The sequence below is a fragment of the Athalia rosae genome, chromosome 1 (genome assembly GCF_917208135.1).
Source record: "Athalia rosae chromosome 1, iyAthRosa1.1, whole genome shotgun sequence".
Lineage (NCBI taxonomy): Eukaryota > Metazoa > Arthropoda > Insecta > Hymenoptera > Athaliidae > Athalia > Athalia rosae.
Genome location: NC_064026.1, coordinates 27,229,414 through 27,244,782, shown reverse-complemented (window position 1 = coordinate 27,244,782; position 15,369 = coordinate 27,229,414). Strand labels below are relative to the sequence as shown.

The 15,369-nt window shown below is 41.6% G+C and overlaps 1 protein-coding gene across 1 annotated transcript in view; it reads left to right on the top strand.

The window, feature by feature from the left end:
• Positions 1–15,369, top strand: part of LOC105683369 (acetylcholine receptor subunit alpha-like) — a 97,308-nt gene that overhangs the window by 71,582 nt on the left and 10,357 nt on the right. Inside the window, exons 6-8 of the mRNA XM_048660188.1 lie at positions 3,230–3,345; positions 4,895–5,063; positions 11,251–11,387. Coding sequence (XP_048516145.1) covers positions 3,230–3,345; positions 4,895–5,063; positions 11,251–11,387 — 422 coding nt within the window. The remainder of the gene's footprint in view (positions 1–3,229; positions 3,346–4,894; positions 5,064–11,250; positions 11,388–15,369) is intronic.

Genomic DNA, 15,369 nt, shown 5'->3' with positions numbered 1-15,369 from the left:
GATTATTTGCGCTATTTTTCCATTAACTTTCGAACCACTGAATTAAAAACTGTGCCTCACGTGTAATTGATTCCAATACAGGGTGTAATTAAATAACGCTGAAAAAGTATAATTACAAAATAAATCCCAAGTTAGATGTATTTTTAGTCCTCCACTTTCGTTTTTTTCTCTTCTGTTTTCTCTTCTCACTGACCTGGTTGCTGTAACTTGAGATCCCAACAATTTCGGTTAAGCGTTTGCAATTACATCGAAAGCTCGATGTTGAACGAATTTTCCTTTTTCAATTCCCCTTTTACTTTTTTGCTTTTCGTATAGTATTATTTTAACGCGAAAGAATTAAATTATTATGCTTGATGAAAGACGTTGGGTTATATATTTTATTTCATTTCGGCTGTTTTTTTTTTTTTTTATCTTCTCTTTTCTCATCCTTTTCACGAACGACATCTATTTCTTTGGGGGCAGTAATTGCAACAAAAATAATGAGAATAAAGCACATTTATCACCTCACTGCCTTAGTGCTTCTGCAAAGACGGGCTTAAGAAAGCATAAAGAAAAAAAAAGAAAAGGAGAAAGGGGCGAGCGGGAGGGAAGAGGTACGAAATATTACTCGTGTTTCAAGCGGAAAGCTTGTAACTGAAAGCAGGTTTCGGAAAGAGGATTAGCTCGAAGCATAAATTGTGAAAAAGAATGTTTTTTTGGAGGACCATGAAGGACTGCAATAAAACGCGCATCCGTGTGCCGCGACTCTTTCAAACGTTGAACATATTCCACACCTGTGGCAAACTTGCAAAATTTAAATGATGAAGGTAAAAGGTCCTCGAATCACATTACTCGAATCTACACGTATCGCTTAAATTATCAGAACCTGATTTCGGTTCGCCCGTTTAATTAAAATATGGATGTCATTGGTTCGAAGGTTTACCTTGAACAAGTTCAGTGTAACATACACGTTCCAGAACGGGGTAAAAACGTTGAAAATCGATGAGTTAAAAAATAAAAATAAAAATAAAAGAAAAGGTAAAAATTAAGAACCGAGGTAAGCGAGAGCAGAGTATAAAAGCAATCAAAGTTTCGAAAGCTACACATTCTACTTCGTGTTCGGTATTTGAAATCGATGAGAAGTAAATTGAAAAACGCAGTTGAGTCGAGAGAAAAGCTTTGAAAATACATGTAGATACTGTACGAAAACGCGATGTAATCCGAACGACGATTATTCCCGAACACTCGAGTGAAGTATAATTATAACAAACGAGTGGTACGATGTAATAAAAATTGAAGAAGAAAAAAAAAAGAAATATATATATAAAATTATCATTATTCAAGAAAACGTATAACGCCACCCCGTTAACGAAGTCACGCTCCCCTCATAATCGAGCCATTGATTCTGAAAAATTATGCACGAGTTAAAAATTCTTAATCGGTTTGATACATAACATTTGCGATGTATAATATTAATCTCTCGACTTCATTAAAATATTCATAATCAGCATTAAAGTCGAGAGACTCGCACCTTTTATTTTTTGTCTCAATGTTTTCTCGTCTTTTTTCGAAGACATTCACGATAAAGCATTATGTTCGAAGAATCCTGCGACACGATCCTTCGTCATGCTTTATTCCCGATCCTTGCGTCTCATTTGTTATCATCAGCCGATAGATTTCCGATGCCATATGAAAAAGCGCGAGAATTTTCTAATTAGAGCTTTTGAAAATGAATAAATATACGCAGTTGACATAAATTTATAGATCATTAGGTGGCTTACGTAAAACAGTAGTATTAATCAGTATCTAGGTATGAAAAGATTTACAAAATGAATATTACATTACGACGAATTATAATACCGATATGACGTAGAAATTTGCTTATAATAATTACAGCAGGTTCGGTTAACGTGTCATTCTGCGGAAAAGGGACAAAAAAAGCAACGAAAATAATTTTCGGATTTTCAACGGTGAAGTGAATTTCTCTTTATCAGAATCACACCGATGTAATTTCCTGTTGCCATACCGCTCTGGGTATAAAATTCTTTCTTTTTTTTTTTTTCTCTCGCAGAATGAGACGAGAATTCGTACCAGTTACCCAGCTGTACAAATGATGATTTGAATTTGAATTTTCTTTTTATCTTGATATTCGTTTGAATTAATTTAACTTATCAACGCAATGTGTTTTTTATGTAATATATATTCTTAATGAATCGTTAGCTACTCCGTTGCCTGGAAATTATAATGTGTATCTGTGGCCTGTTTTTATATGTGTGTTTTGTCTATTATAATTATACATGTAAAATAACAAAAAAAAAAAGAAAAAGAAAACCGGTACAAAAACCAAGTAAGAAAAAAAAAAAATCACTGTACGTAATCCGGATGATGGATGTTCGTTTTACCAAACAATTTATATTATCGCCAAAATTTATGTATACCTATATACACTCAGATGGACGGGGCACGTCGATTTATCCTGGCGTGGGCGAAGGTTCGGAGGAATAAGAATGCTGAAAAAAAAAATTTTCAAAATAAAAATACCACGTTTCGGTAAATTCGTCATATTTTATTCACTGCGACAGGCACGTAATATTCACAACTCCTCTTCCGTCCATTGCTGGTCTCCTGATCCAGTGGGGCTGCTTTTGCTTTCCTGTCAAATCAATACCCGCTTCGCAGATACCTTATCGCAATAACAGCCAGTAAAACCACGTGTTTATTACACGGGTATACGAGTGTATGTATGTATACGTAAATAAAATGGCTACTGTCACATACCTACCTAGTTGCGTGAGAGAATAATTTGATTGACGAGATTATTTAATTACCTAATCAATTTCGTTGTGATTCTTTTTCATTACCGCGCAGAAGTAAAATATTGTTTCGTATCGTTGATAATTGTTCGATAAAAATCGAGCAACAAAAAAATATTCCCCATTTGGATGGATAATTTTTCCTGTTGGGATATTGTCTTTATTTCTTTCAAATTGTTCTCACACGCAACGATATATTTGTTCGTACGTAAATTTTCACTCCAGGAGGTGTAACAAAAATTTCTAAATATAGTCAAGTATAATAACGAGATAATTTCCGCTGCTGCTGTGATGTCGCAATTTTTGATACCCTTTAAAAACCAGAAAATTAATTAAATGGAAAAAAAAAAAAAAAAATAAAACTCAATAAAAGAATGCGAGGGGAATTTTTACACGATTTGAAGTTAACTTTTCGTCGACGTTTATATTTCACCTAGGTGGACCTGAGGCACATGGATGAAAAATCCGGAAGCAACGTGGTAGAAGTTGGCGTCGACTTATCGGAATTCTACATGTCCGTTGAATGGGACATACTCGAAGTGCCGGCAGTCAGGCAAGTACAAGAATATCCTCTATCTGTACCGCAGCTTCGTCCCCGCCGATAACTTTTATCGATCAATTTATACGAAATTATGATCGATTTTTTCGGCACACGTCAAATTCACAAACTATGTACATATAAAATATTTTCACACTCCGTGTAAGGAAAAGTAGGGCTAGTTATTCTGAGAAGCTTTTTTCCCTCCCGAACTCTCACAGTTCCCGAATCGAACATATTCGCGCGATTTCGAGGAGTTTTCATACACACGTATAATAATAATGAATATATATTCTTTGAAAATGGTTCGTCGGTCGGTTATCATGGTAACGCGATCCATCTATATCGTATAGAATATCGTTAAATATACAAGGAGAGTGGAAGAAGATATCTGTATAGATGTGGTACGGCGGGAGCAGCTGAGACTAGGGAATAGAGTGGAGGATCCTCTTCTCCCTCCCGAATAAACGACCGCGTACTAGCCACTCGCGCGAAGTGGTCCAGCAATAACATCCGTATTGATGCTGCGTATAGCTATACCCGCCGATACTTGCCCTCCTTTTTCCATTCCATGTGTATACATATAACGCGTACACACGTACCGCATCTTCACACTTACGACTAACGCTGCGGATCAACCACGTTTCAGCCCTTAGATCTCCCTGAGTAACGTACAACAGTTTGACGTGACCGCGTAGATTCTTTTCTCTCTACCACCCGGAAATTTTGTATTCTATTTTCTTTTTTTTGTCTCAAGTTTTGGAAAACGTCGCGAATCTTCCAGCAAATAGATCGTATCCCTTGAAAATTGGGAGAATTTCAAGAGCAGATTTTACCCTTATATCTTCCCCAATTATAAGTAATTTCTTTTTGTTTTAATCCGTCGGAATTTATGAAGTGTGGGAGGATAATCGGATGAGTTAAATGCCTTCGAATCGCAAATCAAATTTGCCTTGCAGATTGCTTAACCCCCTCCCCGCAAAGCAATTTGATAGAGTAAACAAGAGCAGCGAGCGTTGTTTATAAATGGTGGTGATCGTGAATTGGTCTTAACTCCAGACGTAACGTTGGCAGATACCCAACCTAACTTTTGACAAGGGTCATCCGTGACCACCGTGGTATATATACCAACTGGGATAGAGTTAAAGTATAAAGTGCAGGGCCACGAAGGGCTGGCCTCACCTAACGAGCTTATACGCTCGCAACCTCGAAGGGTTGTATTTAATACATATGTACAAACTTCATCCCTTACGTACACTACATTGCACTTACACACATGTGTAACTATACATGTATATATATATATTTCGGAAACCACCGAAGCAAGCTCATTGTCACGCAAAGAGTCAACCGGACCTCCCCTTCATTCGCCAACTTACTTACTTACTTACTTACTTACTTACTTACTTACTCACTTAGTTTGTTGCTCACCTTCTCGCTATTTCGGAAGTTTAGCTAACGATTTTCGGTTTCACCTGGCTAATCTGCACTGCGAAAGAAGCACGGTGAATTCAAATGATTCTGATTTATCATTATTTTGGTATTTTTTTTTTTTTGTTTGCAGAAACGAGAAGTTTTATACGTGCTGCGACGAGCCCTATCTGGATATTACGTTCAACATAACAATGCGACGAAAAACGTTGTTTTATACAGTAAACATAATCATCCCCTGTATGGGGATATCCTTCCTCACCGTCCTCACGTTTTATCTACCAAGCGACAGTGGGGAGAAGGTACGTATTAAATAAAATATAACATTCTTATATAATACAACGAACCTAGGGTAGAGCTCGAAATTCATCCAACTGGAATTCAAACCCACCTCTGTGTTGCGTCGAAGTTATTTTCATCCCGGAAGAAAAAAAAAAAGAAAAAGAAGAATCCATCGATTCGTTTATCCCGACACTTGTATTATTTCCGTACGTTGTTATTTGCTAGAGTGAAAATTGCGCAGCTCTGAACATTTTTTCCCTCTTCTTTTTCGATCGTAGAGCTCCGACTGTTTTACCGTTCGCGTATCTCTTACCTCCGCGGGTTCGGTATAGCGGACGAGTAGGTATGCGTTCTTTGTTTCGTTGAATCTCGTTATTCTCTCTTATCTGAGTGGCAAAAGTACTAGGGTAGTTTGGCCGAGAGAGGAGGAGGTAGCGGAGGGGGGAAGGGGGGGAATACCAAGGTGGAAAATATGCCTTCGGGGCGAGATCGCGAGTGAACTAGAGCAATTTTTCATTTTAAAATTCACCCTTTGACTCTATCGCGAACGGAGTATAGAGGAGAGGGGGTGGAAAAAGAGGGTGGTGGAAATCGCCGGAGGATATTTCTCTCAGCTAGTACAGTTATTTCTGAGCCATGTTACCCAAACGAGGATAAACAAGAGGATAGCTAGTTATCCGCCGAAACCCGTAGGCTAGACTCACCGAACGTAGGATAACAACCGACGTTTCCATACATAATCGCGACGAACTCTCAACGAAAACCGATATGTATATATATGTACTACGATAAAACGACATCAAGGGATGCGCGGCGGTTTCCGAACACGTTATGTGTCGCGTACCGTAATACGAAGAGATCCCCTTCACGCCGAGGTAGATCGAAAAACTCGCGAATATACAAAGCGAAGCATAACGATAGAAAAAAAAAAAAAAAAAAAAAAAAAGGAACGCACGGGCAATTAGCTGCAGAGGGAAAAAAAATAGTCCTGCGTTACAGCGATGTGTTAGAAAATGTTGTTGTACACGCGTAGAACGTGATCTGTACCCGGTTGAAAGTATCGAGGGTTGATTTCGAAGAGGCGTGGGGAGATCGTGTGGAATGTATTGTTGAAAAGTGCAGGAGGCGCGACGAGGGAGAAATCGATGAAATAGTTTTTCCACGACATGCCGACATATAGGCGTATGTACAATACGTGTGATATATATATGCATCTATAAAGACACTAAATTTTGGAAAACCCAATCTGCAGTATACACATATAAACATGTGTACATGTATACGTGTAGTATATAGAATTCGCGTTTCGGGGTACTATCTACACACCCACCCCCTCAACAGCCACTTGCCCCTTCGCTCAATTTCTTCCTATTTTTACGCCGGTCATATTTTTCTCGATATTTTTACGATATGTACCTAATATCGGCCACGGCGTAGCTATATAGGTAAAGAAAAGATCACCGCGTACGCTACGTACGGTAGATATAGATAAGTATACGTGCACGGTTATGTATATTTTATACATTACGAAGAGACATACATGCTGCGGAAAACAAACCAGAGAATAGAAAAGCTCGAGAGGTATCATGTCCGTGACTAAAGAGAACACTATTTTTACCTTGAGACGGACGTCGATCAACTTCGGTGGATCGATAAGCTGCAATGTGCTAATACATATGCAGCCACCGAAGGTTATATACATCGTATATCATCGACTGACGCACTCTGAACCCCGACGCCGTCGTCCATGTCGCCCATATTCACGTACCTCATTCGCCGGAAGAACATGTTTTCGTATTGTTCATCACCTTTGGTGAACTGCAGGCAATGAAAGTAGTAGCGATACGTTGTTCGGAAACGATTAATTCCGATTCCGATGAATCTTCGCACTCTTCAGACCTCCATTATCCGAAAAACAGGTTTTCAGAAACGGATGTCGTTTTTTCGACGCTTCGTCGATTTCTCCCGTTCTTCGAACTCGGGTTGTTCAAAAGTTGGGACGGTTCGCCGTACGACATGTTTCGGTGATCTAATTTCTGATGTGTCTGTCGTATCCAAAACCACTACAATGACACAGGAGTAACGGTAATATCGCGTGCGCCGTGTAATGTCAAAGTACATCGGTAATACGCATTGTACGGGTACAGGTAGAGTTGACATTACCCTACTCTACCCTGAAATGCCTTGACATTCAACGTGGGGGCGTGAATAACCAACCGATCCGACGACCTCTGACGTCCGTCCGCTGCCGCTGCTGGGCGTAATTTACGCTCATCTCCCTCGGAAGACCTCTGGCATCAACTCTAATTAGGATGAGATTAGCACTAACCCGAATTAATCAACTTCGATAATACTTTCTAATTATTCGCAGCACGGATTAACATTACATCCGCATAAACTACTGAAAAAAACTCGAGCTCGCTTCACGATCCGCGTATATTCACAGCGAATCCCGACGAAAATAAACGCACGAATTCGTGAACTGTTTGACAAAAAATGGAAATTTCGATATGTTCATTTTCGCGGGGCGTGGCGGAGGAACGGGGTTGGCTGAAGGTTACGCGGATTCTGCGGTAGAAAAAAAGATGAAAAATTTTAATATGAATAGATCGACTGGACAATACCGCGTATCCCGCAACGTGCGACAATCTCCCCTGTCACATCAACGACGCGATAACCCCGTGTGTCGTCTATAATACGCGCGTACTCGCGTATAGCAAAGTTTTTGTCAAACATTTTTTCTTCGCCTCCCCCCGCCCCCGCCCCTCTTTTCCCTTTTTCCTTTTTTTTTCCGTCACCCTGAAACGCTATAAAGCGCCGTCGGCACGACACGAAAGATGCGATGCGTCGAGCCATAAATACATTTAGCTTCGGGTTCTTTCCACCATTGTGATGCCCATCACTCGAATACATAACTACCCTTACGCGTTTTATGTAATACATGATACCCGAAGGCCGTTCTCTATGTACATACATACGTACATACGTTGCGGGAGATTAATAACGGCGAAATATGCCACCTGCAGCGCTTATTGCAAAAGTAATAAATACTGTCGTTCAATGGATCGTGAGCCTAGAAACCGTCTACCGAAATAAAACGTCACTCTCATAACGTACATGTTTTACCCGCGGCCCGTTGTTCGCCGATATTACCTGCGCAATTCAAATATAATATATACAAGGTGTATATATGCAAAATCGGATCGATATATCCGCGCGATTTGGAAAAACTACCTTACGTCTTACTTTCCAAAGAAACGCAAAACGCCGCTCTCGAGCAACGTTAGGAACGGGAGGATATTGGAAACAATTACATGCCAGATTCGATGCGGCAATAAGTTGCCGTATCGTCAGAAGTCACGTAAAATTATCAGAGTATCCGAAGGAAGAGGAGAGAAAATTGAAGGAAAGAACGATTCGAGGCAGAATACCACGAAAGTTTGACTAATTGTGTGAAACTAAATTGAATCGAACATCCTTAAAAAGTGGGCAATGAGAATAGGTATAATGGGCTCGCTCGGAAATTATACGTTTTTATTCTCGTCATTTTGTATCTCTGAAACTTGGAATGCGCGAATGGAGGTGATGAAGAACTGTGAGAGTATCTCATGAAATTCCCTGCCACGAATACCGCGTTTCTTGAATTTTTATCGAGAGAAAAAAATAGAGAGAAAAATTGCGAAAAACTTAGCTGCATTTCGTTCACTTCTCAGAGAGTGTGTTCGATTACTTTATGAATTCCTGATCGACGCTCTCCCTTACCGATCTTCGAATTTCCAAGTTCTTCATCGAGGGGCCGATCTATGAGTATATTCCGGTATCCTTCGAGGTATATAACGGGTATACGTGCGGGGGAAGTCTGTCACCTGTTTTCATTAAACTTTCTACATAGTTTCAAGTTCGTAATGGCGGTATACCATATCTGCTTCTTCGTTTGACGTAGAGCCACGAGGGGCACGTAGACTAGCGAAATTAGGGTAAAGCACGAGAGAGTTTCTAACTACGAATGGGTATAGATATATACGTCGTACACCGGCATGTGTACGGGGTACGTATTCCTCACTCGGTGGTTCCTCCGGCACTGCCTCGTAACGAGAAAATCCACGAGGACGAAGGGATACGGATTACAGGGAGGGAGGGAGAGTGAGAGAGAGAGAGGGGGGGGGGGGTGGAAGGTTCGGGGGCCGTTGCCCGTCGTCGATTATCCGTTGATACGTGTACAGGTGGGTGTACATGGACGGGTGTTTGCGTATTATGTAAGTTCGAGTTTGGCGTCTCGGCTAATAACAGCTTGAACTTTCCCCTCTTAAATTCTTGAAAGGCGCGGCACGGTTACCCACCTCCCATCTCGTTTTTGTTCTTCCTTATCCTGCAGGAGCCTTCCGAAAACCTTCTATCTCGAGGTTCGCGAGGCGAGGCACTGTCGAGGGTTCGACGTCAAAGTGGTTAGCTATTTACAGGCCGCTATTACACGCCACAACCTTTTACTACCATCGAGGGACGCTTTCCGTATACCCCATACCGCGTAATCGCGACCGTCCAATCCGATCCAACGTGAAACCAGGAAGAGCTAATGGCTCGAGACAAATTTCACCCCTGCAGAATTGCAGCTAATATCATAAGCCACGTACCTACGACGTTTCTACGGGAGGAAATGAAATATTGCGAACCACCGTAACTGCAACGGGTTCTCGTATTATACTTTTCCATTACAGAGATATACGAGAATTTGGGTGGACGTCGAGTGACGCGAGAACACCGTATTCTGACGTAAATTATGAGAGCTGCGAATATCGACAACTCAGTGGATATAATTACTCTTGAGCTCGGTATCGGTGGGGCTTGAATAATTCGACGGTCATGTAAATGCTGATCCTCGTCTACTACATATATGTATATAGAAAACTCGACGAGCCACCGGAGTGGCTGTAAAAATAACTGGCTTATAATTTCAATTATCCTAATGTCTGGATAACCTTTTAGTTGTATATTGGAATACATTATGTACTACATATATACCCGCCCCCCATTACCTGTTATGTAAACCTCATTGCGGAACTCGAGCGAATTATTCGATTAGGTAGCGATCGCACGGCGATCGGAACAACCTGGCAATTGCTAATCCAGATTATATTACACCCATACCAACGTTTACTGCATATTATGGACCAACTCGACGCGGAGCATATCGCTACCTTTCGTGTCGACGATGATCGTTAAAACGTAACGCATGAGGGGCAACGTAGTTTTATTTATCTTCGACTCCGCCGTACTCCGCCCTTTGCTTCCCTTGTAGTATACGGCAGATGAATATTCCATCGTTGTCCGCTTCCACCAGCTAACAGCTTTCATCCTCGTGCAACCCCCCCGGGGAAGGAATCTCGTGGTTTAATTAGTTCACCATTTTCCGTCGCCGCAGATAATGGGCAATTGAAACAATGCGCGCTTTGTAGATATCAGAGCTGGTATGTACCGCCGTGGATTGCCGTGATGTTTTATACATTTCGCGTGAGCATATACGCGCACGTATACATATTGTTCGCGTATCGTCGTATCAGCGCCGCGACGCGAATGTCCCATTCGTGAACACCGTTCTTATCGTAAAACTCCCGCGAACGAGCGTCGGAAAATCACCTGAGAACTGTAACAAACAGTGGCGGAAAGATTTTCAACTTCCGACGAACGAAACGCGAGACAAATTTACATCAGGATTCAAATGAACGATTTTACTACTTCGCTCCACAAAGACTGTAGAGAATCGGCTTATCCTGCAAAGTTCGATGATGATCCAAAATTTTGTCAGAATGGTAAAATATTAAATACCGACCAGAGCTTGATTTCATTTCCAATTACGCCATCGTACGTATAATAGAAACGAGTTGTTCGGTCGGTCAAAAAGAAACTACAGGTCATCGAGGACTCTAGCGAGGCACGCCGGTATAAATGAGTAATCAATTTTCCTACAATACTCCCTTCGGAACAAAATACGGCACGTGATCGAGCAATGCCGTTGGTCCGAAGCAATCGCGTCTCACGATTGATGGAATTTTGTACAAATTACTCAAATCGTATCGATCGCATCCCTGCGCGATATCAATGCAATTATCCTATTCAGAAAAATTTTACAATACTGGCTACATTAATTCCCGTTCGAATGTATAAAAATAATGAAAATGACGTTACTTTGATAATGTGATTTTGTTTCAGGTCACTTTGTCGATTTCCATCCTCATCAGTCTCCACGTTTTCTTTCTACTAGTCGTAGAAATCATACCGCCCACTTCGCTCGTCGTGCCGTTGCTCGGAAAGTATCTCATCTTCGCGATGATTCTGGTCTCCATAAGGTGAGTTCAATACAAATGCGTCACATGTTGGTATAACGAGAAAACCATACCTCGGAATAACCTCCCCCCATTTTTTTCTCGCTCTTATTCTTTCCTCCGCTGTCTAGATATCTCCAACACGCGGATATATACACGTGGGGTTTTTCGCTTACCAGTTTTCAACCGAATCAAATAAACCTCGGCAATACCATGGGCATATCGAACGACATGTACGGCAATGCGTACACGCTTGAAAGGATAAATTGTGACTGACGTTTACATAACGCGATGGTATTGAGACGCGTCAATTTTTCCGCATATAAAAATATAACATACATGGACGGATTTTTAGGTGTACCTCACGGCGGCAGCTTGCAACGTATGCTCACACACGCCTTCGTATGTACGGTCCATTTACCTGATAACCCCGATGTATACGGAAACACAATAACCTTTTGTTCGAATACGTCGCTGAGAATAGTGCGAAGTTACGCCTTCGTGTCAACGATCGGTGGTGAACCCGAAGTACACTTGATCGACTCTGCGAAGTACCACATATCACATATGCCCCCCGATTCGATCGATTCGCCGATATCGATTGGACGAGTGAGCCGGCCGATGATGCGGAGGTATAGCTTTTCGAAAAAATATGTAGAAAATCTGCGAACACGGTAAAAAGTCTCGTCGTTACATTCGCGGTTCATATTCCTTGATTTCCCGCGAGTCTCGGACAAGTCTAATGAAAATGAGCGTAAAGTCGATGCGAGAAGAGAGAAAGAAAGAAAACGAAAAAAAAAAACGAAAAAAAAAGGAACGAACAAAATGCTGAAATAACAGACGCTTGATTGGGAATGTGGAAAGTATGAAAAAATGAAAAACTTATTCAACCGACTGCGAGTTACCTAGCACCGGCGGACCTCCTCGTTAGGCTGAAGCGAATTAGAAATGTTTGGCGTATAATCAATAGGGGGCTGACTTTTGACTTTCTTTGGCGAAAATTTAATTTCTCGTCCACTCCGGTAAAAACGTCCGTTGCTCAATCAGGATTCTCCGTACACACAAGCTGAGTGACGAAGACCAATTTCGGACGGAAAAATCCGAGTTTCCTTTGCGATGTAAACTTTGATTATTCCATCCGCTGGCGTTGATCCGTGGAGACACTACTGCTGATTGTGAGTCGGTATTATGCTTGATGGCTGCTCGTTATTCCTTCGAAACGTTTTAAATTTGGCGAATATAGCGAAGAAGCAGTTCTACGCGTCCGCGGCCATTAGCGGGATACCAACCGAAAGCCCCTTCCTTATTCTTGGTATTTTCTTCCCGACGGGAAAAATACTGTTTTCTTTGTCGGCAAAAACTTGGCAGCTGGAATGAATTACGAACTTTCAGATCCGGCACGTAGAGTGAAATTTTTTCATACCTTATATATATATACAGCACGAACGTATCTCGCTTCTTTCAACTCCGTGAAGCGTAATGAGCGGGTGATAGCTGCTATGTTTTTCGCTTTATTTTCATACGATTTTTTTATTCCCAAAAATAGCAAAATAAAAAAAAAAAGGCGATTAATAATCTCGGAAGAATATAAAACCACTAACCAAGCTCGCGTCATTGGATTTAATGACAGAATTATACGCGTACAGCGTGAGTCTAGATGTTTCGGAGAATATATGGTCTGGTTTAACCCTACCGCCCTAATGTGAAACTTTATTCTGATCCGACTTACAAGTGATTACAGAATATATTAGATTCTCCCCATATTGTACCATACGATTTTGCATATTCCGAGTAATCTTGGAACTACTACAGCGAAAGACCGGTTTGTTAATTAAGGGCGTCCAATATACATACGTCGAAATAGAGCCGATGATTAATGATAGATGACACGGTTCGATAATATAGGTATATTCCTGTACATGTTTGTTTTCAATATAACCAACTACCTATTCAGTGATGGAATACGTTCGGGGTTGAACATTATACGCTTCGAATTATTTTCGACGAAAATAACGTACAAGAAAGTCCGGGTCTATTTTCACGTGATACGAATACCGCGGTGATTTCGCCGTGTGATGTTGAAAAATGGAACGGCAACGGAAAAAAAAGATGAATGAAAAAATGGCGAATGAAAAATGTTTGACCTTATAGTCGGCGAGTAGATTTCGTTCGCACCCTTTTAATACGTTTTTATCGGATTCGAGAACCTGAGTAAACAAAGTTGAATTTCATTCGCCTATACCGCAGGAGGGTGTACAGCACTTTAGTTGCAAGTGCAGCAGTGAAATTCGATTAGCCGGTTTGAAGAGGCGATCGAGAGTCGGAAATTTCGCCGGTGTTCCCTGTATACCTATATGTATACATATACGACCGGAGAGAAAAACTTTTTAATCGCAATTAAAAAATTTTCCAGACGGAAACGTTAATATATTATAGCGCGGAATTTTTCGAAATTCATCTTTCCGAATGGAGGAAAATTTTGTTAACAGCGCGATTAAATGAAGGGCGGTCGGTTATTTTCGGCGACAGCGTCCTCCTACGGGTTGAGTATTCGACTAAAACGGAAACGAAAACGCTTCCAAATTGAACAACGCAATACTCGCGTTTTAATTATTCGACCGACGCTTTACCACCCCGCGCCGGCGAGGGTTGAATAACCGCGCAGACCTCGCATAGTTTCCTGCTAAAGTATAACGAACGCAAACGTGGTTCCGGCTTACCCGAAAACCGGTTCTTAGCATACCCGAGAACTAGTTTCCGGATGTGAAACGGTCGTAAACCGCGTCCCAGAAACCGTATTCGGTATTCACCGGGGTGCGGTACACGTACACCACGTACACCGTCCGCGCTCCTATCTCCGGGGTACACCTACTCGGGGGCGATTCGCTGCCGCGAATCTTGATACCTTCGCATCTCCACGGTTTGTTTGGTCCCATTCGAACGTATCGGTCAAATATCTCGCCAACCGCTATGCGGCTGGTGGTGAAAAAAAAGTTTCGGCCGAAAGTTTTCTGATATCGAGGGAAACAGAGACGATCGGATGACGCCTCTTCTCGCAGAACCCATACGATTTTGAAGAAGTGGAGAATTTTTTTATATGAGAAAAGTCATTCGGCCATCGTTCGTCTTTCTCGATGGGTCGCAATTTTTGTTCGAGAAACTTTCTACGTACGATCTGTCTTCGATTCGCAATATATTTGATCGCGGTAACGTTATTGAAATTTGCCACCTCGTACACGCACAGGTGAATTCGGATACGTGGGTATGATATGACGCCACGGAATAGCGAGTGTAGCGACTTCCTCGCCTGTGTGCGTAATACGAATACGTGAATTTTTTAAACGTCGCAGTTATTTTTTCATCTCTTGTTTTCACACGCGTGACCGTTGTGCACGGTATTAAAGCGGCGAATTTATGCTCGCAATTTACCGGAGACTTTAACGGAATTGTATAATTGTCCCACGTGCTTAAAACACATTCACCCTAAATTCTGGATGTTTTATAGAGTAGATGGTTTAGGGGTTTTCCTTACACTAGGGTGCGCGTTACGTTTGCACAGAAAAAAAGACGAAGAGAAACGCGGAACGTACAGCGGATTTCATACACGCGCCGCAACACGGCGCCTCTTATTCGAAAAAGGAAGACGGGAAATAAGGGAGAGGGAAAACAATTGTTCTCCGTTAATTTCGCCCCAGTTTCACCGGGGTGCGTTAGAGGCGGAAAAATATTGGTTGAGCCCCGATTCCCCGAGGGAAACGCGCGGTCCGCAAATTAAAGTTACAAAACCTGCTCACCGCCGATACACAAACAAACTCTGAATATTCAACGCTTCGGATCTGTCGTATGTACAATAATATCCAAATAATTAATACTAATTGCGACAGTTTGAACGCTTTCCGCACAACCGTATCCGTCGGTTCTCGCGATCCGTAAAAGCTCACCGCTCCGAACAAATATTTATTGGAACCGTGAGAAATTAAAGAGAGAGAAAAAAAAAAGCCGACAA